The sequence below is a fragment of the Dicentrarchus labrax genome, unplaced genomic scaffold, assembly GCF_905237075.1.
Source record: "Dicentrarchus labrax unplaced genomic scaffold, dlabrax2021, whole genome shotgun sequence".
Classification (NCBI taxonomy): domain Eukaryota; kingdom Metazoa; phylum Chordata; class Actinopteri; family Moronidae; genus Dicentrarchus; species Dicentrarchus labrax.
The window spans coordinates 2211688-2237981 of record NW_026136705.1 but is presented as its reverse complement, the minus strand read 5'-3'; the positions used below and the strand labels follow the sequence as shown (position 1 = coordinate 2237981).

General features: G+C 39.0%; 3 protein-coding genes and 1 long non-coding RNA gene across 7 annotated transcripts in view; 2 read left to right on the top strand and 2 right to left on the bottom strand.

Moving 5' to 3' along the window:
• The window catches only part of LOC127363688 (uncharacterized), a 45939-nt gene that overhangs the window by 17934 nt on the left and 1711 nt on the right, over nucleotides 1-26294 (top strand). Inside the window, exons 3-4 of one of the 3 annotated variants that reach the window (XM_051400484.1) lie at nucleotides 6-3461; nucleotides 16709-17100. The exons of 1 other annotated variant lie outside the window; for it this stretch is intronic. In XM_051400484.1, the coding sequence (XP_051256444.1) occupies nucleotides 2763-3461; nucleotides 16709-16984 (975 nt within the window). In that variant the 5' untranslated portion in view covers nucleotides 6-2762 and the 3' untranslated portion in view covers nucleotides 16985-17100. Of the gene's footprint in view, nucleotides 1-5; nucleotides 3462-3566; nucleotides 3925-16708; nucleotides 17101-26294 lie in introns of those variants that run through there. One more of the 3 variants, XM_051400486.1, reaches the window with a different exon arrangement.
• Nucleotides 4185-23904, top strand: LOC127363699 (uncharacterized). Of its 2 annotated transcripts, XM_051400506.1 has the most exons (3): nucleotides 4185-4453; nucleotides 18507-18574; nucleotides 22192-23904. In XM_051400506.1, exon 3 carries the CDS (start codon nucleotides 22930-22932, stop codon nucleotides 23539-23541), a length of 612 nt encoding a protein of 203 aa, XP_051256466.1. In that variant the 5' UTR covers nucleotides 4185-4453; nucleotides 18507-18574; nucleotides 22192-22929; the 3' UTR covers nucleotides 23542-23904. The 2 variants fall into 2 exon arrangements, with proteins under 2 accessions (XP_051256466.1, XP_051256465.1); XM_051400505.1 differs by lacking the exon at nucleotides 4185-4453 and having other exon boundaries at nucleotides 18402-18574.
• On the bottom strand, nucleotides 8021-14392 carry LOC127363710 (uncharacterized). The gene is made up of 2 exons (XR_007884932.1): nucleotides 14310-14392; nucleotides 8021-8696 (listed from the first exon to the last, which is right to left on the bottom strand). It is a non-coding gene; the product is annotated as an uncharacterized LOC127363710 (long non-coding RNA).
• The window catches only part of col4a5 (collagen, type IV, alpha 5 (Alport syndrome)), a 51181-nt gene continuing 49052 nt past the window's right edge, over nucleotides 24166-26294 (bottom strand). Inside the window, exon 49 of the mRNA XM_051400419.1 lies at nucleotides 24166-26186. Within this exon, the coding sequence (XP_051256379.1) occupies nucleotides 26105-26186 (82 nt within the window). The 3' untranslated portion in view covers nucleotides 24166-26104. The remainder of the gene's footprint in view (nucleotides 26187-26294) is intronic.

Below are 26294 nucleotides of genomic sequence, written 5' to 3'. Positions count from 1 at the left end.
CCCAGGTGACACACTGGAATTATTCAGTAGCAATAATACTACCTACTTGAAGTGAAGTGATTTCATGGAGACCTAAACTTTCCATAGCATCTCTTCTATGAGAAGAGTTGTGCTGGGGACTGGCTGTATGAAACCAGAAACGTGGTTTAAACAACAAGCCCCAAGCTGTTTTCTACAGTGAAAGTAAACAGGGGGAACAAAGTATGGCTGCATTAAATTCTGTTGGTGCTTTGCTTTGTTGCCTTGTTGTTTTCAAGCTGCCTTACATCATTAGCAGTCTCACTCATTGGATTTTCTTCCCCAAAAGAGTGAAGGTTGTCTGGGTAAACCACCTGTCTGTCAGCAGCCTCACCCTTTGCTCCATCTTAACACTTCCTTATTTACACCCTGAGGACAATATGAGGCCCTGATGCAACTTTACATTTCCATAAAAGGTAATGTTTTGCAGCTCATCATGAAGATCAGTCAGGTTCAGAGAAATATCACTGCAGACAGCCTAATGTTTTACAGCAAGTGGTCACATGTGAGGAGCCAGTTACTATAAGTGATAACAAACAAGGACATTTGACTCTGGAACAGAAAGACACCTTGTTGTTTTAATAGAGAAACCTAACTACTAGACGACATTTTTAAAGCAACATTAAACTGTTTCACGAGGGGATTTGATGAGATCAGTGCTGGAAGAAGTAGGATGCTCAGATCTTTTACTCAGGAAGAAATCGGCTACCACTGAAATATTCAGTGTAAAGGGCAGAGCCTATAGTGTCTTATGTACTGCTATATTACTACTGACTGCCTACATTAGCACATACGCAGCATTTTAGTGTTACAGCTGGTTTAATACCTTAATATGTAAAGTAATGCTGACAAATAAAAAGTAGAATATTTTCCTCTGAAATGTAGAGGAGTAGAGTATACAGCAACTCGAGTACTTCAGAGTTACAGCCTACTTCAGTAAATGTACTCTTTTTGTGATCTATGATCAGGGAAGATCTTGGAAGATTATTTTCGTGTTACAAACTATAAGATAATCCAGTAGAATCAGGAGTTTAACGTTTGTCTCTGTCCTTTAAGTGTTTGTGTGGCAGCTGAACAGCAGCAGGGTCCTGATGTGACCACACACTGACACAAATCTGATCAGTCAACACTGTGTTTGTTTGATACATTCTCTCAGATATATGTGGTGGAAACTATCACATCTTTTTGTTAAATCACTAGGACTAGTCACTAGTTTCCCTCGCAGAAGGAACACACCCTTTGTGTCCCTGCATATCACGCAGGTTTTTCACAGGTACAAAGCAGACATGAGGGATCGACTGTCACCACACACTGTCCACCCGCATGAAAATGTGCCACCCACTCTCACTTAGCAGTCGGGTGTGGCAGTGTTTGGGCAGTAAGTTACATTGTGGGTAATTTCCCGGCTCTGTAAGACTGCCTGACGATGACATTTTTCATTATCAGCCCTGTTTTTGGAGCGTCTGTCTTCAGCTGTCACTATCAATTAAAGGCAATATAAAAGGCAACAAAAAAAATAAATGATGAAAAAAATTACAACAATGTGATAAGATCATTCATTCAGGGCGGCTGTGGCTCAGAGTTAGAGCTACAATGTGTGTGTACAGCGCGTTGATGGTGGGGAAACTAGAAAGGCGTTATAAATGCGTTTTATGTGTATAAAAATGTGTTTTGTTCTTGTTGTGTTGTGTTGGGAGAAGAGCCCTAATCGACAAAGTGAATGCATGCTTCTCTCAATTATTCAATAAAATGACTCTGTAATTAAAAATGTGCAACATAAATAACTTAAGAAATATAAAACCTAATTTAAAAAAACAACAAACTTAAATATATTTAGGTAAGAACAGAACAGGTCTGTATACAGCCACGATTTAAAGAGTCGTTTTGTGTGAATCATGTCGGCCCTAGGAACACGGGAGCAGTTGAAATACTATTTTTCGCCTATTATTATTAATTAATTAATTATTATAAACTGTGACCAATTTTCTTTACTCCCATTAAAACTTCCTTTTAAAGATTAACCCAAAATGTGCAATAAACTTTCCCTCTATCGGGAAGAATGGAGCAATAAAAACACACACCATGAATTTAAGAAAAGCAATAATAGTATATTATAACTGTTTTATAACTCACAGTGCAGTTATACATCATCTGACATACTGTTATTTATTTAAAAATGGTTATCAAAATGAAATCCTGGACCATTTCAGAGTTGCTCTAACGGACAATAACTCTATAAATGTCTTTTTGAACCTGTGATAATGCGGTTGTCGGACATTATTAATGAATTGTCCGTTATTATTAATTTTTTGCCCACGAAACTTTGCACAAAACTAAAACAAGGCGGAACTCGATGTATCCATTTGTACCCGTCTACAGAGGCCGCCAAACAGTATCATGCTCAGAAAAGCAAAAAAGCCTCTAGAAAGAGAAAGAAAGAAAGAAAGAAAGAAAGAAAGAAAGAAAGAAAGAAAGAAAGAAAAGTCTTGTTCACTTAGTTGGTTTCTCACTGTTATGGCAGATATATGGCTATATTCAATTATCAAACCTGTTTGCTTTTGACCTTGGACGCACCGACGACGCACATAAGTCATCCACACACAGTGGACATTGTTTAGCTGCTACATCCTCAGAATACGCCCACAACAGGGGCGTGACAGCACAGAGCTTGAAAAACACACACACACAGGCAGAGACCAGCAGTCACGCTTCAAGAGAGCTTTGTTAACAGACAGTCAGAGCTCATGATGTCACGGCTCTCACTCCTGTTCGCATTCCTCTTCTACCCTGTGGGCTTTGGAGAACCTGTGCATGTGATTCTGGGAGACCCGGTGTCATTCCCAGTAATCGGGAACTGTCTGAATGAGCCGGTAGACAGACTTTACCGGGTCACAGAGCACAGCAACCGGCCGGTGGCTGCTCGTGAGGACGGTGTCTGCAAACCGGCCGAGGACTACAAGGACAGGGTGGATGTGAACTCCTGCTTCGCCTTCAGTCGCTCAGTTTACACAGATACTGGACTTTATGAGCTCACCTGCGGCAGCCGGGATCAAAGAGTCCAGCTGAATGTTGTTGTGGGCTCTGAAGCATCTGCCACTGAGGGACAACCGGTCCAACTACCGTGCTACTTCAGTCCTGCAGGGGGACATGTGGACTCTATACGGTGGGAAAGAAACGGACACACTGTGCTGGAGCGCAATCTGGCCACTGGAAAGACCAAATACGGGACCGGGTTTGAGAGAAGAGTGTCTCTGCCGGCTGATGGCCACAAACACGGAGACTGGTCTCTGATGTGGGATCAGGTCCGGCTGGAGGATGGAGGGGATTTCTTTTGCTCTGCGCACAGGGGGGACGTGAGAGAGGGGTGGGGAGACCCTGCTGCTGTGAGGATGAAGGTCACCAAGAGAAACCCGGATCAGACGACCCCTCACCCACCGCACACTGTAAGTGTCTCACTCTCAGGTCTCATGCACAACTCCTCTGGTATAACGCAACGATGTGTTTGGACTGTAACTTGAATCTGTCTCTTTCATTGTCCCCTTTCTCAGCCCACACAGTGCGCTACTGAGAAGGAAGGGATCTGGAAGCCAATCGGCATAGCAGCTGTGGTGTTACTTATTATTATTATTAGTAGTAGTATAATTGTTATTATTTATGCTGCTTTCCCGCGTCTCTGGGCTGTCCTGAAGTCCCGCTGCTCATCTGGACCCACAGGAGGACTTCAATATTCAGGTGTGGCTCTGAAACCTCTGAACAGTGAGAATCCTCCTCAAGACTCGAACGGGAATACCCCACATGCTGCTGTCGTTGTACAGGTTTAGTTGCTTTGTCATCTGTTGATGTTGATGAAGTGTAAATGAAATATCGTTCATATTGAGGAATCTAAATAAAATCCTCTGAAAACAATCTGCCTCTTTATGCTTGGAACCTGTGCGTAATCTTACTGTAACTTTGGACACGTGTAGAAGTGACTCTAAATCTGTCCCTGCTGGGTCCTGAAGCCCAACCTAACACCAGAGAGAGAGAGAGAGAGAGAGAGAGAGAGAGAGAGAGAGAGAGAGAGAGAAATAGGGAAATGGGAAAATAGGAGAGAGAGAGAGAGAGAGAGAGAGAGAGAGAGAGAGAGAGAGAGAGAGAGAGACAGACAGACAGAGACTCCATATCTGAACTGTTGGTGGTAACAACAAAAGTAATACTGTCAAATGTTTTGGGGGTAACAGTAATATTATTAATGAAATGTAATGTAATCACACTGTTGACCGCATGAACGTGATATTGAATGTCTCTTTATCTCCATGGGGGAACTGGTTTGGGGACTGTAATCTTGTTTAGTATTTGAGATTTATTTGGTCAGATAGCAAAACCACTTCCTCTAATCCCGTCATGCAGCATGGTTCACATCAAGGTGGGAGGTATCACCTTTGTGCAGGGTGCAGTCTTCAGACTGGTGTTTACACGTTTCCATGACAACACCAGAAGTCAACTATGCGGTTATAGTTGTATGTAAGTAAGTTGTTTCTTTATGCAATAACAATAATGCTTCTTGGTTGGTGTAATTGTGGGTAATGGTGTGAGTTAAACTTGTTATTATGTCGCCTCTGGTACATTTAGGATGATACATTAGTTTTTGTATTGACAGTTTGAGGAAGCGTGGAGATGAGAGAGAATGGCGAGTGAAAGAGCAGCAATCCCAAAATGTGCATCAACATCCCCTCCTTCTGGACGAATGGAGCAATTACAAACAAACAATGAATTTAAGAAAAGCAACTTAATATTTGTATCGGCTCGAAATAATCAGTGTAAACACTGCAGAATAACTCACAGTGCAGTTATACAGCATCTGAAATCCTGTTATTTAATTTAAAAAGGAAATCATAATTAAATATATATAAATAAAAGTTAATAAATGTGTTTTTCCACCTGTGATAATGCTGACAGGTGAATAAACTAACACAATCTAGTACAGTTAAGTGAAGAAGCCTTAATAAAGTAAACTTAAGTTAAAGGAGCAATGCACTCTGAGTTGTGTCTCCTTATTAGAAATAAACCTGCATCCTGCCTGCAGATAGATTTTAAGGTCACAATGTTTGTTTTTTTGTAGTAAAACTCTTAATTATAAAAGATTTTACTACAGGTTTAATTTAATAGGATATAATCCTCCAAACATGTAACACTGCCGCTGTGGAGAAACCAAAACCATCTTTCTTTCCCTGTACAGTTAGATCAAATAAATATATAAATACGAGAACCGGTCGCTAAATAAACAGGCACATTAGAAGAAGATGATTCATTTTATTCATCCTCAGTGGGGGAAATTCCTGTTTCACTCAGGACTATATTATACTACACTATATTATATTATATTATATTATATGATATGATATGATATGATATGATATGATATGATATTATATTATATTATATTATATTCAGGTGATTATAAACTAATGAAAACAAACCTATTTATATTATATTCAGTGTCTGCCAGTAGATCTTCCTAAATGTTTCACACTGGACCTTTAAATCCGGTAATAAAGACAGAAAAATGAGACTTTAACGCAGTGTAACATAAGACTGATGTTACAGATGTTCACTGTGTTCAGAAAGGAAGCACAGACAGTAAAACAGCTGAGTCAGCTTTCATTAAACATGCATTTATCAAAATGGCTGCAGCAGGATTTAAAACCTCGTGTTGTCAATCATTAAATACTCATTAAATTATGTAACTGAATCCATTTGTGTTCTCTCTCTTCACACCAGTGACTTCAACTGAAAGCTTTATATGAAACCATGAGATCAATGATTACAGTTGTGAGAGCTGAAAGGAGACAGTGGACTTTAAATTGGGCCTTTTTAATGAAGCTGGATATTAAGGAAATAAGAAAAAGAGTAAAAGGAAGTCTACGGAAGCCTTTTGCATTCACTTGGAATTAAGGATTTATTATTTATTATATCATAATTATAAAATACTTTTTCATGTTAAAAACCGGCCCTGTGCAAGGAGAGCGTGCTGGAGGAATCTGGTTTATTCAGATAGACAGTACCGATTTATTATCATTATCTGATAATTAATACATAATAAGTCGTTAATTTCCTATTTCCAATGGGCCTTTAATCATTCAGCTTCAGGACTTTAAATTTACCGTTAAGCTAAAAGGAAGTTTTATTTTTAATTCAAAATATCATTTTTGTCATAATTCTGTCCAGGGTAACAATACTTTTTCTATATGTCTATTATGTCATATATTTCTATTATTGTATTTTAAATTGTGGAAAAGCGTATTTTCAACCTCAAAATACGGCGCTTGCACTGTGGGGGGGAAACGATGGGTAAAATATATATAGGCAAGCAGCTTAGTGAGAAGGCAACAACTGTTGGTGCAATTATTAGAAAATGGAAGTTCAAGATGAGATGTCAATCTCCCTCGGTCTGGGGCTCCATGCAAGATCTCACCTTGTGGGGCATCAATGATCATGAGGAAGGTGAGGGATCAGCCCAGAACTACCTCCCCCATCCTGTGGTCTGTGCGCTTTTGTCTGAGTCATCTGCAACCGGTCGCTGCTCCGGACTCTCTCTCTCTCTCCTAACATACCGGTTTCTCTGCTTTACACTCGCTGCTGTGTGTGGAAAGAGTTTTGTGGTGGGAAATGTGAACGTGACAAATGCACAGATGGTAAAGAATTCAAACTGATGACAGAAGATATAACTGTGACAGAAAAAGTGTGGGTGTGTGGTGTGTGGTGTGTGTGTGTGTGTGTGTGTGTGTGTGTGTGTGTGTGTGTGTGTTAAAAACAGCATGAATTCAAAAGAACTATATCTGCTTTCTCATCATTTCACCATGTGCTGGTCTACAGACCGATTCTGCTGAAACTCTTTAACAAAAATACTGAGAAAATAAAATCAAGGGAGGCAGCAGGCGTTTTTTTTTTTGTTTTCATGAGGTGGAATCTGCTCTGTGTTTAAGGACAGTTGAAAGGCAGCTACTACAAACTGTAACTATACTGGTTATAATATTATAATAGTATGAGTCTCGTCTGCTACCGTTCATTTAGCTTTTTATTTCCTGACAGCAGTTTAGATGGTACATCTGACACACTGTAGTGAATGAACAGGCCCTACGCTGTATTTTAATCTAATATTTAGAATTTTTTTAAACATTATTTGAAGCTAAATGTGACAAAATGTTGCTGTTATTTTCAGTGTGAGCCGCTTTACAAACAGCACCCCATAGTTATAGGTAATATAAAGTTAATATTTAGTTATAAATCTTGTATACTAATAATACAAATTACATAACCTACATACTAGGCTGTATTTTAGCATGTTTTTAACGAGGGGATTTGATGAGATCACATTTAATCTATCGGACCAGTGAGCTCCCTCTGTCTCTCTCAGTGCTGGAAGAAGTTAAATGAGGCCGACAGAAACGGGACTGCCCTGCTGCCCAAAGTTACAATATTACAGAATTTAAATCCAGATGTTCGTTATCTCCCTCATAGAAAGAGAAAAACACAGACAATATAGACAACAAATGATCTGTGATTAGAGAAGATGTTTGAAGGCAGTGTGGGTGATGATTGTTTTCATGAGGTGGAATCTGCTCTGAGTTTACGGATGGTTTAAGGCCAGCTTTTACAAACTGTAATATAACTGAGTATCAAAAGTTTAAAACATTTATCTCTGTCCTTAAAGTGTTTCTGTGGCAGCTGAACAGACAACCCGTCAAAGGAGAAGGGTGTAACCTGCACACACACACACACACACACACACACACACACACACACACACACACACACACACACACACTGACAATTACCAACAAATGTCCATTAATCAGCTTGGAAATCAGAGGAAATGACGTTCCTTATTACTCTTACATAAAGTGTGTATTGGGTGACTCATGAGACAAGAAGTGTCAAAAATTCAAAACTCTCTCAGTGCTGAAAAAAGAAGGATACTACACTTTATATTTGAGTTTTCCATAAACATCCTACACTGAAAGATAGTACAGCTGCTTTAATTCAGAGTACTTTTAAAGCAGATGCTGGTAGGAGTTAATGAGACAATTCAGTTCTGATTACAAGAATAAAAGAAGAGTCACCATTGTGCACAAATAATACATCAACAGTAAGTTTACACATAACCCCAATAACAGAAATACATGGTAGAAATAGCATATTGTCCCTTCAGGAAGTTGTGTCTCAGTGGAATAAGTTGCCTTCACCTCTTAATGATGAATGAGTGAATTACTTCACTTTCTCCTGCAAACAAGAGCAAAGAAAGGCCTGGTAGTCTCTAGAAGGAAAGAAATCATTGTGGCCTAAAATGTCTTTTGCCAGGGCTGATACCAGAACTGTTTCAGAGACCACACACACAATTTCACAAATCATGTTTTCAGCGGAGCTCAGGTCTTATTAAGAGGAGCCCAGCTCCCTCTGGCTCCCTTGTAATTCACACCCTGAGGTTGAGATGTTGGAGGGGGACACACATAGCCAGTGGCGGTTCTACCTTGAATGACATCCGGGACGAGACCCCCTTTGAGCGCCCCCCCACCCATAAAAAAAAAAAGACAAGAAAACCCACAAAATTCTGCACAAACTGTTTTAAGTGTCATCAGAACAATTGGATTTAACTATTGCACTTGGAACAGGAAACACACTTGTTAAGGTGTCTCCACCTCAAACATAGGACAATGAACACAGTTCTGTACCACATATAACAGTATAAGTTATCAGAACTTAGAGGACCACAAGGACATTACCTATTTTTGTTAGCCATTTCACACAATTCAGAAAAACAAAAATGTGCATGAACTAGATATAATAGGCCTGTATTTATTATATTATAGTATATTATATGTATTATTTTATTACACACACACACAGAGGCAGCCATTGCTCCATCTCAAATGTGAGGCACTCTGCCAGCTTCCTTATTTACACCATGAGGGTAACAATACGAGGAGCATGGGGCCCTTCAGGCTGAGAAACCTGATCCACAGACTTTATCCTGAGGATGGGAACTGCTTACAGACTCACACATAATCAATTTGCACCCAAACACTATATTTAATAAATAGAAAGCAGCTACCACTCCACTTTTTAAAATACTCAGTGTAAAAAGGTACAGCAGTTCCCTCTTTTATTGTTACAGCAGGTCAAAGTGTACACACACACACACACACACACACACACACCCACAGCACCATCGTGGGGGACGGTGATGACAATTCTAAGGGCCAACAGCCCATTAGGGCCCACACACAGCCCCCAGTAGCCTCTATGACTAAATTATTATGCATAGACTTAACTAATATATATTCATACTAATGAATCCGAGCTAAAACAAAGCCACAAACATTTTTTCTCTGAGAATGGTGAGAGTAAAACTACCGAGAGCGGCTGAAACGATTACTAGTTCATTCATGTATTGTCTGTAACCGCTGACCTTAGACGGGGCGCAGGGGCTGGAGCCTACGTTAGCTGTCATCGGGTGAGAGGCGGACTATACTCTGGACAAGTCGCCAGTTCATTGTAGAGCAACGATTCTTAGTGTTTGTATATATATATATATATATATATATATATATATAATTATGAGCATTAGGCAGGTCAATTACGTTATTGTGATGTGTTCAAATGTGGTCTTGTAAAATTGTGTTATTGGTGGGACGTTTGAATAGACTAAATACAAAAAAAGTTAAATGTTTAAAGATTTTGTGTTGTAGTTTTCACAGCAATATAAAATAAAAGACACCATAATAGCTGATAATAACAAAGTAAAAAGAATATTTAGAATTTTACACTGACTTTGGGATGGTTTAAAATATTTTTTCGCCTGACAAGGGCAGATGACCATCCACTGAAACTGTTTTTTTGAGTGTCATGCACCATAGAAGAGTCCTGTGAGTCATACTTTGATATGTTTAGAGATGACATGAAAACATCCCCAGCAGTCAGCCACACCCAGCCCTCACAGTGACACAATGACATTAGTGAGATACCGGCTTTAAAGAGCACAATAACTCTCTCAAAGCAGTTTATTTAGACACAATGCAGAACTGAGGAGATATAATATAACTGTAATATAACTTAAAGAACTTCAAAGTTACAGCCTACTTCAGTAAATGTACTCTCTTTGTGCTCTGTGATCAGGGGAGATAGTTAATCTCTGTCCTTTTGTACACCTGTCAGAGAATGAGGGTGTTATACAAACACACACTTACACTGACATGATCAGTGTGTTTGCTCAAGCGGATTTGGATAAACATCAGGCCATGTTAACACGTTATCTCAGGTGTACCGTTAACTGCCACACCTCTAACCCACTAGAACATTCTAGTGGGTTAGAGAGAGTTCTGGAGTTAACAGGGTGATGACACAGGGTGATGACACAGGGTGTGTCCCTATAAGCGGTGTACTTCAGTGCCATCATCTGAGGCCCCCAAACTACCACTGCTGTTCTCTTTGAGCGAGAAGTTATGATACAGTGAGATGTTAATAAATCTTTTTCCTAAAAACCATGGCCGCTTTAAAACCACCTGTCTGTCAGCAGCCTCAGCCTTTACCTCCACCTTATATGACCTAGTCATTGTGTGTGTGTGTGTGTGTGTGTGTGTGTGTGTGTGTCGCAGTTTCCACTACAGCTATGACACAAAATGTGTCAAACAAACGCTGGTCTGATTTTGTCAGTGTTTTTTCTTATTCCACTGAGACACAACTTCCTGAAGGGACAATATGCTATTTCTACCATGTATTTCTGTTATTGGGGTTATGTGTAAACTTACTGTTGATGTATTATTTGTGCACAATGGTGACTCTTCTTTTATTCTTGTAATCAGAACTGAATTGTCTCATTAACTCCTACCAGCATCTGCTTTAAAAGTACTCTGAATTAAAGCAGCTGTACTATCTTTCAGTGTAGGATGTTTATGGAAAACTCAAATATAAAGTGTAGTATCCTTCTTTTTTCAGCACTGAGAGTTTTGAATTTTTGACACTTCTTGTCTCATGAGTCACCCAATACACACTTTATGTAAGAGTAATAAGGAACGTCATTTCCTCTGATTTCCAAGCTGATTAATGGACATTTGTTCGTGTGTGTGTGTGTGTAGGTTACACCCTTCTCCTTTGACAGGTTATCTGTTCAGCTGCCACAGAAACACTTAAAGGACAGAGATAAATGTTTTAAACTTATGATACTCAGTTATATTACAGTTTGTAAAAGCTGGCCTTAAACCATCCTTAAACTCAGAGCAGATTCCACCTCATGAAAACAATCATCACCCACACTGCCTTCAAACATCTTCTCTAATCACAGATCACTTGTTGTCTATATTGTCTGTGTTTTTCTCTTTCTATGAGGGAGATAACGAACATGTGGATTTAAATTCTGTAATATTGTAACTTTGGGCAGCAGGGCAGTCCCGTTTCTGTCGGCCTCATTTAACTTCTTCCAGCACTGAGAGAGACAGAGGGAGCTCACTGGTCCGATAGATTAAATGTGATCTCATCAAATCCCCTCATTAAAAACATGCTAAAATACAGCCTAGTATGTAGGTTATGTAATTTGTATTATTAGTATACAATTAGTATAAAAGATTTATAACTAAATATTAACTTTATATTACCTATAACTATGGGGTGCCGTTTGTAAAGCGGCTCACACTGAAACTAACAGCAACATTTTGTCACATTTAGCTTCAAATAATGTTTAAAAAAATTCTAAATATTAGATTAAAATACAGCGTAGGGCCTGTTCATTCATTACAGTGTGTCAGATGTGCCAACTAAAATGCTGTCAGGAAATAAAAAGCTAAATGAACGGTAGCAGAGGAGACTCATACTATTATATTATAACCAGTATAGTTACAGTTTGTAATAGCTGCCTTTCAACTGTCCTTAAACACAGAGCAGATTCCACCTCATGAAAACAAAAAACACGCCTGCTGCCTCCCTTGATTTTATTTTCAGTATTTTTGCTAAAGCGGTTCAGCAGAATCGGGCTGTAGACCAGCACATGGTGAAATGATGAGAAAGCAGATTATTATTGTTATTATTTTGAATTCATGCTGTTTTTATTTGCTCCATTATTCCAGAGAACAGGGGACACACGACCACACACACCCCACACACACCCCCCACACACACACCACACCCCCCACACGCACACACACACCACACACACACACCACACACACACCACACACACACACCACACACACACCACACACACACCACCTGTCATCAGTTTGAATTCTTTACCATCTGTGCATTTGTCACGTTCACATTTCCCACCACAAAACTCTGTCCACTCACAGCAGCGGGTGTAAAGCAGAGAAACCGGTATGTTGGGAGAGAGAGAGAGAGACCGGAGCAGCGACCGGTTGCAGATGACTCAGACAAAAGCGCACAGACCACAGGATGGGGGAGGTGACCCTGCCGTGTAGTTCTGGGCTGATCCCTCACCTTCCTCATGATCATTGATGCTCCACGAGGTGAGATCTTGCATGGAGCCCCAGACCGAGAGAGATTGACCGTCATCTTGAACTTCCATTTTCTAATAATTGCACCAACAGTTGTTGCCTTCTCACTAAGCTGCTTGCCTATTATCCTGTAGCCCATCCCAGCCTTGTGCAGGTCTACAATTTTGTCCCTGATATCCTTACACAGCTCTCTGGTCTTGGCCATTGTGGAGAGGTTGGAGTCTGTTTGATTGAGTATGTGGACAGGTGTCTTTTATACAGGTAACGAGTTCAAACAGGTGCAGTTAATACAGGTAATGAGTGGAGAACAGGAAGGCTTCTTACAGAAAAACTAACAGGTCTGTGAGAGCCAGAATTCTTACTGGCTGGTAGGTGATCAAATACTATGTCATGCAATAAAATGCAAATTCATTATTTAAAAATCACACAATGTGATTTTCTGGATTTCTGTTTTAGATTCCGTCTCTCACAGTTGGAGTGTAACTATGATAAAAATTACAGACCTCTACATACTTGGTAAGTGGGAAAACCTGCAAAATAGGCAATACTCCCCACTATATATTTATATATATATATATATGAAATGGGTTACTGTTAACCATAAAGTGATGTTTTTGTATTTTTTATGATTTTGTCAGGATGTCTCTTTCTGAGAAACAGTGTAAACCTAATGGAGGACAGAGACACAGGGAGAGTTTGAACCCAATACACTGGAGCAAAATACAAATACAAAGTTTTTAGCCAAAAGCCACAGGATCACAAGAACAGTTCTGGCCTGTAGCAGGTCAACGATTACAGCTATTACAAACTGTAACTATACTGGTTAATATTATATATATACATATACATATACATATAATAGAGAGAGAGTGACTTAACTTGTGTTCACTAAGTTGCTTTTGACCTTGGTCGACGCACACAGTGGGTAACTTTCCGCTCAGCTCAGAAGGACTGACTGCAGTCACTCCCCATCTGCAAACAGTACCAGAGCCCGGGGCCTTTAGCCTGAGAAACCTGATCCAGACTTTATCCTGAGGATGGGAACCGCTTACAGACTCACACATAATCCATTTGCACCCAAACACTATATTTAATAAATAGAAATAGGCTGTGAAAATACTCAGTGTAAAAAGACAGAGCTGTACCCTCTTTTATTGTTACAGCGGGTCGAAGTGAAGTTATTTTAAAATATAAAGACTATAATCTGTAACGATGCATCATATTTTAGCCTCTGTGTGTGTGTGTGTGTGTGTGTGTGTGTGTGTGTGTGTGTGTGTGTGTGTGTGTGTGTGTGTGTCTGTGCATGTGTGTGAAACACACCCTGAAGGTGATCTGACCTGATCTCAGACACAATGCAGTCACCTTGTTGTTTTAATACATTACCTGCATAACAGAGAGAGTTCTGCAGGAAAGGAACATTAAACGGTTTTAACCAGCGAATGGAGAGGAGGATGGTGTAACCTACATACACACACACACACGCACACACGCACAGGCACACGCAACCACACACACACACACAATTTCACAAATCATGTTTTCAGCGGAGCTCAGGTCTTATTAAGAGAAGCCCAGCTCCCTCTGGCTCCCTTGTAATTCACACCCTGAGGTTGAGATGTTGGAGGGGGACACACATATCCTTGAATGACATCCGGGACGAGACCCCCTTTGAGCGCCCCCCACCCATAAAAAAAAAAGACGAGAAAACCCACAAAATTCTGCACAAACTGTTTTAAGTGTCATCAGAACAATTGGATTTAACTATTGCACTTGGAACAGGAAACACACTTTTTAAGGTGTCTCCACCTCAAACATAGGACAATGAACACAGTTCTGTACCACATATAACAGTATAAGTTATCAGAACTTAGAGGAAAAACAAAAATGTGCATGAACTAGATACAATAGGCCTGTATTTATTATATTATAGTATATTATATGTATAATAGGACTGTATTTACTATATTATATTATATTATATGTATTATTTTATTACACACACACACACACACACACACAGAGGCAGCCTCATCCTTTGCTCCATCTTAAATGTGAGGCACTCTGCCAGCTTCCTTATTTACACCATGAGGGTAACAATACGAGGAGCATGGGGCCCTTCAGGCTGAGAAACCTGATCCACAGACTTTATCCTGAGGATGGGAACTGCTTACAGACTCACACATAATCAATTTGCACCCAAACACTATATTTAATAAATAGAAAGCAGCTACCACTCCACTTTTTAAAATACTCAGTGTAAAAAGGTACAGCAGTTCCCTCTTTTATTGTTACAGCAGGTCAAAGTGTAACACACACACACACACACACACACCCACAGCACCATCGTGGGGGGACGGTGATGACAATTCTAAGGGCCCACAGCCCATTAGGGCCCACACACAGCCCCCAGTAGCCTCTATGACTAAATTATTATGCATAGACTTAACTAATATATATTCATACTAATGAATCCGAGCTAGAACAAAGTCACAAACATTTTTTCTCTAAGAATGGTGAGAGTAAAACTACCGAGAGCGGCTGAAACGATTACTAGTTCATTCATGTATTGTCTGTACCCGCTGACCTTAGACGGGGCGCAGGGGCTGGAGCCTACGTTAGCTGTCATCGGTTGAGAGGCGGACTATACTCTGGACAAGTCGCCAGTTCATTGTAGAGCAACGATTCCTAGTGTGTATATATATATATATATATATCTATATATATATATATATATATATATATATATAATTATGAGCATTAGGCAGGTCAATTACGTTATTGTGATGTGTTCAAATGTGGTCTTGTAAAATTGTGTTATTGGTGGGACGTTTGAATAGACTAAATACAAAAAAAGTTAAATGTTTAAAGATTTTGTGTTGTAGTTTTCACAGCAATTTAAAATAAAAGACACCATAATAGCTGATAATAACAAAGTAAAAAGAATATTTAGAATTTTGGACAGCTTACACTGACTTTGGGATGGTTTGAAATATTTTTTTGTCTGACAAGGGTGACATTACTCAAAAGAGCTTGCCCTCTACGTACAATGGCAAAGTGAAGCTGTCTACCTAGAGCTATGATACTGAGAAGCCCATTTAGATTTTGTGTATTCCAAGACTAGGTTAGTTTTTCGTGAGTTTTTCTATGAAACATAACATTTAATGTTTACAAAAAGCAATATATAATGGAACAATAAACCTTTATGTTCTCTTGCTCCAGTATCTGCAGTGTCCTCTTCGTCTGAGATTCACCAAGCAGACGACCCTTACTCCCAGTGGTCCAAAGATGCCATTGATGGTGAGTGTTGTAGACACTGGTTGGCTGTTTTGGTTTATTAGTGAACTGCTGTACCACTGGCAATTACTAAGACATTAATCAACCCCTTGGCTATTTCGGTTATATAATCAATAGCAAAATATAGGCTACATTTTTTTTAACTCAATTTAAGTCACTGTTGCTGTTGACAGAGCCAGGCCCATGTCCCCAAAGCAAGGCTACTTCAGACAGTGAAGGGAATTGTGAAGCAGATCGAAGCTGTTGCAGTCATGAAACTGTGAATAAGACAATAATACATAATTTACATAATAATACTCTGACACACTGACACACACACACACACACACACACACACACACACACACACACACACACACACACACACACACACACACACACACACCATGTTAAAACAGAAACAACCACACCTCTTTATTAAATCAGGTCAATTCACATCCAAATAACTCAAACTGCATTGCTAATATCATGAAACACGAGATGAGTACCTGCATCAGCATCTCGTCCTCGTAGTTAATATACTAAAATAGGCTGACGATGGCAGGGATACGATTCATCAGAATGTTTATTGAATTGGGGAAAAAAATGTGGGGCAGGATTTAAGGAGAGACTGTCTGTGTCTTCTGGTTGGAAGGTGAGGGGAGACCTGATGCTGACTTTGACTCGGGTTCAAGCTGAGGACCAAGGGGACTACTTCTCCTACATCAAGGATAAAAAAGGAAGCAGATGGAGGGAAAGTCTTGCTGCTGTGAGGATGAAGGTCACCAAAAGAAACTTGGATCAGACAACCCCTCACCCACCGCTCACTGTAAGTGTCTCACTCTCAGGTCTCATGCACAACTCCTCTGATATAACGCAACGATGTGTTGGGACTGTAACTTGAATCTGTCTTTCATTGTCCCCTTTCTCAGCCCACACAGTGCGCTACTGAGAAGGAAGGGTGCGGGATGGGAACCTGGATTGCAGTCGGTTTGGCAGCTATAATAATAATAATTATAATTGAAATTATGTTTATAATAATAATTGTTACTATTATTATAATCATAATATTAATAATAATTATTATTATCATTAGGATAATAATAATATTGGTAATAATAATCTTAATTATAATTATTATTATTGCTGCTTTCCCGCTGCTCCAGAGTCTCATCTGGACCCAGAGGAGGACGTCGACTAACCTCTGAACAGTGAGAATCCTCCTCAAGACGCAAACATGACACATGCTGCTGTTATTGTACAAGTTTGTTGTTAATGCTGGTGGTTGCAGACCTGTCAATAAAGTGGTTATTTAAAATGTGTTCCTCTTTTGTTCTTGTTTTTTCAATTTGCAACATAAAAAACACTGCAGAATAACTCAAAGTTACACATCATCTGAAATCCTGTTATTTAATTTTAAAAAGGAAATCATAATTAAAAAAACACATTTATTTATATATATTTATATATATATAAATAAATGTGTTTTTGAACCTGTGATAATCCTGACAGGTCAATAAACTCTAACACAGAACAGTTAAGTGAAGAAGCCTTAATAAAGTAAACTTAAATTAAAGGAGCAATGCACTCTGAGTTGTGTCTCCTTATTAGGAATAAACCTGCATCCTGCCTGCAGATAGATTTTAAGGTCACAATGTTTGTTTTTTTGTAGTAAAACTCTTTTAATTATAAAAGATTTTATTACAAGTTTAATTAAATTTTAAATAATCCTCCATTTGATGAGATCACAGTTCATGTATCGGAACAGCGAATACTTTAATTTATAGAGCGCTTTTCAAGAAACTCAAAGACACTTCACATGAGTTAAACAGAAAATAAAAAGCTAAAAACAACACACTACGAAAGTATAGCTATATCTACAACAGTCAATAATTAGTTGTTAAAATCATTAAAAGCAGTTCTGAAGAGGAGGGTTTTGATCAGTGATTTAAAGTTGGATGGATCAGTACAGTCACGGATGTGTTTGGGGAGAGAGTTCTATTTTTGGACTCTATGTGTTTTTACATTCCAGCAACAAAGAAGACAGCATTCATTGCTTTGTTAAAATGTGATGCAAACAGAGATAAACATGAATTGTTAAAATAACATTGCACTATGTAACCTCTTGGAAGCTATGTGCACACAAAAGGATGACAAAAAAAAGCATGTGCATTTCAATGCGATGGCCTTTACACCTCAGTTGTTTCAATTGTTTTGATGAGTCATTGAATGTGTGTGTGTGTGTGTGTGTGTGTGTGTGTGTGTGTACAATATTCGTCTTTTTGAACCTGTGACGACACGATTGTCGGACAGTGAGTCATTTCCTAAAATGCCGTGAGACAATAAAATCCTCCTCCTCCTAATGCTTTCGGTGGTTTTATAAATAGAAATAGGGTTGCATACTGGTGGATGGGAGCGATATGGATCTGCTGTTATATAACTGTGAACATTTCAGAAAGAGACTCCCTCTTTCAATTAGTTTCCTACAAAAATTAATCCAGTCATGTGATTGGATTGATTTGAAATGTAATGTAATCACACTGTTGACCGCATGAATGTGATATTGAATGTCTCTTTATCTCCATGGGGGAACTGGTTTGGGGACTTTAGTCTTGTTTAGTATTTGAGATTTATTTGGTCAGATAGCAAAACCACTTCCTCTAATCCCGTCATGCAGCATGGTTCACATCAAGGTGTGAGGTATCACTTTTGTGCAGGGTGTGGCTGAAGCTCTTCAGACTGGTGTTTACACGTTTCCATGACAACACCAGAAGTCAGCTATGCGGTTATAGTTGTATGTAAGTAAGTTGTTTCTTTATGCAATAACAATAATGCTTCTTGGTTGGTGTAATTGTGGGTAATGGTGAGAGTTAAACTTGTTATTATGTCGCCTCTGGTACATTTAGGATGATACATTAGTTTTTGTATTGACAGTTTGAGGAAGCGTGGAGATGCGAGAGAATGGCGAGTGAAAGAGCAGCAATCCCAAAATATGCATCAACATCCCCTCCTTCTGGACGAATGGAGCAATTACAAACAAACAATGAATTTAAGTAAAGCAACTTAATATTTGTCTCGGCTCGAAATAATCAGCGTAAACACTGCAGAATAACTCACAGTGCAGTTATACAGCATCTGTTATTAATTTTAAAAAGGAAATTATAATTAAATATATATAAATAAAAGTTAATAAATGTGTTTTTCCACCTGTGATAATGCTGACAGGTCAATAAACTAACACAATCTAATACAGTTAAGTGAAGAAGCCTTAATAAAGTAAACTTAAGTTGAAGGAGCAATGCACTCTGAGTTGTGTCTCCTTATTAGAAATAAACCTGCATCCTGCCTGCAGATAGATTTTAAGGTCACAATGTTTGTTTTTTTTGTAGTAAAACTCTTAATTATAAAGATTTTACTACAGGTTTAATTTAATAGGATATAATCCTCCAAACATGTAACACTGCCGCTGTGGAGAAACCAAAACCATCTTTCTTTCCCTGTACAGTTAGATCAAATAAATATATAAATATGAGAACCGGTCGCTAAATAATCAGGCACATTAGAAGAAGATGATTCATTTTATTCATCCTCAGTGGGGGAAATTCCTGTTTCACTCAGTCACCACAGTCACTCACCTCTCTCTCTCTCTCTCTCTCTCTCTCTCTCTCTCTCTCTCTCTCTCTCTCGGTTTATATGTGGAGAGATGGTGGACTGACTGGGACATTATTTCCAACCAAACTCGAAAATTTTTTTTTCTGTAGGCTATTATTAAAAACAAAAACAACCCAACAGTGTTATGGAAATGTAAAATCTAAATTAAATTGGACAAAATTTAATGTAAAACTGCCACAAATACTTATTTCACTACTCCAGAGATAATCCACTGATACAGAAAACTTAAATGTATCAGATTATTATTTTTATGTACTCATGTGTGTGTGTGTGTGTGTGTGTGTGTGTGTGTGTGTGTGTGTGTGTGTGTGTCAGCTAATCTTAATTTAAGAAGAAGTGTTTCAGACATTAAAAATCAAATTGAACGTCTTTTATTGTCTAAATTGAGAATGTGGGAGGAAAACGGATTTAGCCGACGACCCTCCGGTCCCGCTCCTCCAGCCTGTAGTCCACCACTGGCACAGCTGGAGCTCCAGATGTGCCTCTGCTTTATATGAGGAATGCGAGTAAGACGAAAAGGAGGGCCAACATGCACAGACCGAACGACAGGAGCTTGACCACATCCATCCACTTAACGAGGGGGACGGTCTTCTTTGCGAGCTCCGCAGAGCAGAGTCTGATGTGAGCCTGCAGCATCTGGACGATGACCGCGTCCACAGCTGGATCCTCTAACAGTATCACAGTCTCCAGCGTCCGCCGGCCGCAGAGCTTCTCCTGCAGCTCTTTCAGCACAGCCTCGCAGACTCTGTCGATGCTCTTCAAGTCGGGGCAGAAGCCCTCAGTGGGGGCGAGTCCCTCCATGGTCTGGTCTACCAGTCTCTTCAGGTGGGGGGGCCAGTCCTCCTGACTGCGGCTGTGCAGAGAGTGACACTTGTACAACACTCTGACTGTCAGCAGGGTGACAAATATCCGGAGCTGCTTCCTCTCACTTCCTGTCTCTGGTTGTGTGGACTCACAGCCAGAGGCGGGAGGACCAGCAGACCCCTGTGAGGGCTTCATCGTGTCTGCAGGGTCGGTCTCCTCCTCCAGGAACCTGGATTCTGCGCACTTCTCAGGAGCGGGATCTGAACCGTCCATGGTCCTGGATACTCAAGGGTTCAGTGGTCTCTGGCTGGGATCTGATCCTGATCCTGATCCTGATCCTGGGAACCTCGAGACTCTCTACGTCATACAGATCTGCGGTCTAGAACACGTGACGTAGAAACGCAAGCATGTGCGAGCGCAACACACACCCAAGCCATCTTCAGCTTTAATTGTTAGTTTTAGGGTTTCTATGGAAACGTCTTTCTTTCTGTCCGCAGCCTTTCCAGGAATATTACACTGGAACTCTTTAAGGTTACAAACACAATGTATTTATTATTTTAAATAAAACAATAACTTATTTAAATCTCAACTTCTTGAAGCTTTAATTTGGTAAAATGTGGTTTTTGATTAATTTTAAATGAAATATATAATTAATTATATATATATATATAATATATTATACAATAAAACATTCCGTTTGTGTCTTTACATGAGTTTATCTAATTTCGACGTTAATCCGTATTAAAACAACACATTGTGTATTTTCCATAATAAGATAAATTTACATAATCTCAGCCAACCTCCATAAATACACAACAAACAATTATCTTTTTTATTTACTCTGTTCTAATAGAATATCGATTATTCCAGTATATATTTTACCCATCGTTTCCCCCCACAGTGCAAGCGCCGTATTTTGAGGTTGAAAATACGTTTTTCCACAATTTAAAATACAATAATATATAACAAATATATGACATAAAAAAGAAAATGCGAAATAAACAATATATATATATATAGAAAAAGTATTGTTACCGTGGACAAAATTATGACAAAAATGATATTTTGAATTAAAAATAAAACTTCCTTTTAGCTTTACGGTAAATTTAAAGTCCTGAAGCTGAATGATTAAAGGCCCATTGGAAATAGGAAATTAACGACTTATTATGTATTAATTATCAGATAATAATAATAAATCGGTACTGTCTATCTGAATAAACCAGATTCCTCCAGCACGCTCTCCTTGCACAGGGCCGGTTTTTAACATGAAAAAGTATTTTATAATTATGATATGATAAATAATAAATCCTTAATTCAGAAAAACGGGCCTGATGTTTTCCAAGTGAATGCAAAAGGCTTCCGTAGACTTCCTTTTACTCTTTTTCTTATTTCCTTAATATCCAGCTTCATTAAAAAGTCCCAATTTAAAGTCCACTGTCTCCTTTCAGCTCTCACAACTGTAATCATTGATCTCATGGTTTCATATAAAGCTTTCAGTTGAAGTCACTGGTGTGAAGAGAGAGAACACAAATGGATTCAGTTACATAATTTAATGAGTATTTAATGATTGACAACATGAGGTTTTAAATCCTGCTGCAGCCATTTTGATAAATGCATGTTTAATGAAAGCTGACTCAGCTGTTTTACTGTCTGTGCTTCCTGTCTGAACACAGTGAACATCTGTAACATCAGTCTTATGTTACACTGCGTTAAAGTCTCATTTTTTCTGTCTTTATTACCGGATTTAAAGGACCAGTGTGAAACATTTAGGAAGATCTACTGGCAGACACTGAATATAATATAAATAGGTTTGTTTTCATTAGTTTATAATCACCTGAATATAATATAATATAATATAATATAATATAATATAATATAATATAATATAATATATAATTGATGTGTGTTTGTTACCTTATGAGCTGTTTTTAATCTACAGACGCCGCAGATTGTCTCTTCCCTGGAGGCCACCACGTTGGAACCACCATGTTTCTACAGTAGCCCAGAACGGACAAACCAAACACTGGGCCTTTTAGGGGCCTTTTATGCGAGTTTCGCGGCCACCGTAGTTTCACACACTCCACAGCCCGTCCTCATTCCCAGAGCAGCAGCAGAGAGAAGACTATATATATTATATTATATTTATTTCACATTTTCTTCTTTATGTTAATTACATCATATATTTGATACACATTATTGTATCTTAAATGCATGTTTTTGACCTCAAAATACAGCATTTGCACAATGGGGAATATATACTGGATTAATCGATATTCTATTGGAACTCCTGATGTGTTTGGTGTTTTCTATAAATTTAATTAAAAACACATTTTACCAAATTAAAGGTTCAAGAAGTTGAGATTTAAATAAGTTATTGTTTTATTTAAAATAATAAATACATTGTGTTTGTAACCTTAAAGAGTTCCAGTGTAAAATTCCTGGAAAGGCTGCGGACAGAAAGACAGACGTTTCCATAGAAACCCTAAAACTAACAATTAAAGCTGAAGATGGCTAGGGTGTGTGTTGCGCGCGCACATGCATCAGTTTCTACATCAGGTGTTCTAGACCGCAGATCTGTATGACGTAGAGAGTCTCGAAGTTCCCAGGATCAGGATCAGGATCAGGATCAGGATCAGATCCCAGCCAGAGACCACTGAACCCTTGAGTATCCAGGACCATGGACGGTTCAGATCCCGCTCCTGAGAAGTGCGCAGAATCCAGGTTCCTGGAGGAGGAGACCGACCCTGCAGACACGATGAAGCCCTCACAGGGGTCTGCTGGTCCTCCCGCCTCTGGCTGTGAGTCCACACAACCAGAGACAGGAAGTGAGAGGAAGCAGCTCCGGATATTTGTCACCCTGCTGACAGTCAGAGTGTTGTACAAGTGTCACTCTCTGCACAGCCGCAGTCAGGAGGACTGGCCCCCCCACCTGAAGAGACTGGTAGACCAGACCATGGAGGGACTCGCCCCCACTGAGGGCTTCTGCCCCGACTTGAAGAGCATCGACAGAGTCTGCGAGGCTGTGCTGAAAGAGCTGCAGGAGAAGCTCTGCGGCCGGCGGACGCTGGAGACTGTGATACTGTTAGAGGATCCAGCTGTGGACGCGGTCATCGTCCAGATGCTGCAGGCTCACATCAGACTCTGCTCTGCGGAGCTCGCAAAGACCGCGTCCTGCAAATCGTGGAGGGAAGTGCTCCTGATCGCCGGTTTGGTTGCAGGTGTATGCCTGCTGGTCGCCTTCGGTTTAATCGGAGTCGTTTATACAATAATCGGTTTTTGGGTGATATAAAAATGTCAGTGTTTGATTTTTGATGTCTGAAAGTTTCTTTTTCAATTAAGATTATCTGACACACATGATTTTAGTGATTTCTTTAATATAAAAAAAATCATATTCTGGTAAATTTAAGGTTTCTGTATTAGTAAAGAGTTGAATTGTGTGCAGGGAATCCTAATTTATACAGTTTTTGATTTTGATTTTAAAATAATATATTCCATCTAAAATACAGACATGTAATCCTGATGGATGTTTGGCAGAAGCAGTTTCCTCTTGAAATATCCCATTTAATCTGGATTAAGACCCATAATCTCTTATTGGTTTTTTTAGTCAACATACACTGACAAAGAGTTTGAGTAAAAGAAAGTGTCAAAGTTGTGGTACTATTATAAGTTTTATTTTCTCTCCACAGCCTGCATGTTTCCAGGTTCGGAGATAAAATTCAGTAAAATTAACATTAAAAACGAAGTTTTTGGCTGCAAGAACGAGATTTTGGCCAAAAAACACAAAACAAAATGTTTATACTGTAAATAATACAAATAAAATAATAATAATAATGTAATGATGCTTATTTTCCACTGTAGGAGATTCAGATATTCTCTCTTTTGCCGGTAATCATTCATTATCAGAAGACAGCACTTTGGACATAGTATTTATTTCAGTCTTAAAAGTTTATAACAACTTCTGGATAACATAACATGAAAAAAAATAAAATAAAAAATAAAATAAAAATAAAAACAAATACACATTTTTAACGCACCCCAGGTTGACAAAAATTAGAATTCATAAAAGCAGTTTTGAAAAAATAAAAATAACAATAAAATCACAGGAAGACATTCCTCCCCCCCCCCCCCTCCCCAAAAACAGCTCTTGTAGACTTACAGTACGTCAGGAGTCTGCACGCCGGATGCGAGAGAAGTGTCACATCAGGTGCTGCTGACACCCGATTTTAAATGTACACACACTCTTCCACCTGTGCATAGACAGGGTCGAGTGCGAACGACCAATTTTTGGATACAAATTCAAGCCAGCGAAAGTGGATTTGAAGGTTTTCTGGAGGGTGCCAAAATGGGCCCCCCCCAAAAAAAAAACCTCAGGCCCTCTTTTTACAGCAAAGCCCAGCACCTGGAAATGTTAAAAAACACAAAACAAATATCACGGTTTTTCTAATCAAGGAGCCAAGATTTTAATTCAAATCCTTTTTTTTCTTTTGCACAAATATCTGTAACATTCCCCCAATCATTAGACTACCTAAAAGCAAATCCCCCTTTATTTCAGTTCAACATTTATTAATTCTACAAATTGAATACAAAAAGGTTTTAAGCGATTGGCATCGTTAATTTCATACAAGACTGTTGCGTTTCAGGGAAAATGGCTCTGTCTGTGCTCAGTAGTTAGCTTTATTTTTCGGTGAAATGCCTGACCTTTGTTTGTGTTTGAAAACAGTGAACAATCTCCCCACAGCCGAATAAAGTTTATATACCTTTTATCCTCTTTTTTCAAATATATATTTATTATATATAAAATACTGTTTCATTCATAAAAGCCTTACTTTGTACAATATCTGAGTCGATGTGTGTCAGTGAGCAATGATGTGAATGAGTGTGTGTGTGTGTGTGTGTGTGTGTGTGTGTGTGTGTGTGTGTGTGTGTGTGTGTGTGTGTGTGTGTGAGAACGCATGCGTATGTGAGCTAAAAAGAACCTGGAAAATGGTCTTATAACAAAGAACTGGTACAGATTCAGGACCTAATACACTAAAAACAAAAACAAAAAGGTGTTTTACACAATATACACATTTAATTACTTACAAAAAAAAAAAGAAGTAAAAGTAAGAAGGTGTAGGCTGATGGTTAGGAGGCGGGCTACAGCAGCGTTAGTACCACCAAATGTAACGTTAGACGACAGAAAAATGACGGAAAAAGAGAGAGAAAGAGCGTGTGAATGAAGAGCTAGTAAAAAAAAAAAAAAAAAAAAAAGGCAGTCTCACTAAGGAAAGCTCATCGTCAGTGCATCTCTCATCTTGGATGTTCCGAAGTCAAAGTGCCGATTTGGTAACCATGGAGACCATCCACTCCTCATCAATAAGGCCCAAAAACAAATGAAATAAAAAAAGTGGATTTATAGTGTCACATTTTTGTCAAAAAAAAAAAAAAAAAAAAAAAGTGAGTTTTGTTTTTGTGTTTTCTTTAAAAAAGAGAAAGGAATCCTTTTGGGAAAGAAGGGAAAAGAAATGAAAATCATGGCACCATTTAGTGGATATTTTTTCTGCTTTCATTTTGAGGTACTTCTTAAGAAAAACAAAGACTAAATGTAAGATTTATTTATGTCAGTTTTTGCTTTCTTTTTTTTTTTTTTAAGCTGTGTTGCACAGTAGCACCAAAGTTTTAGTTGTAGTTTTGCTTTTTTGTTTTTTTCCGGAAGACAATGCACCATTGGAATTCCACCTTGTTGCCACGACGACGGCCTACCCGTCGCTGTGACCACCACCCCTACTACTTGTCCCCCCGTCATTCAATCATCTCTTGTTGTGGATCAGGCGTCCCCCGGCAACAGTGGCTTTGCTCGTTGCCGTGTGCCGTTACGTCTTCTTCATGCAGACCACGCAACGGCTGACGCGCGTCCGTAGGTTTCCCGCCTTGAGAGTCTCCGACTGGGGCTTCCTGCAAGAGCCAAAGGGTAAAAGTGAGTGAGATAGTGAGAGGATAGTTGGATATATGTGAAAATCTATATAGATATTATGAGATATATCAAATCATGAGAAACAAGGG

Bases quoted from the DNA above. Each gene is read 5' to 3' on its own strand.
- LOC127363699 (XM_051400506.1), top strand. From the start codon at position 22,930: ATGGACGGTTCAGATCCCGCTCCTGAGAAGTGCGCAGAATCCAGGTTC.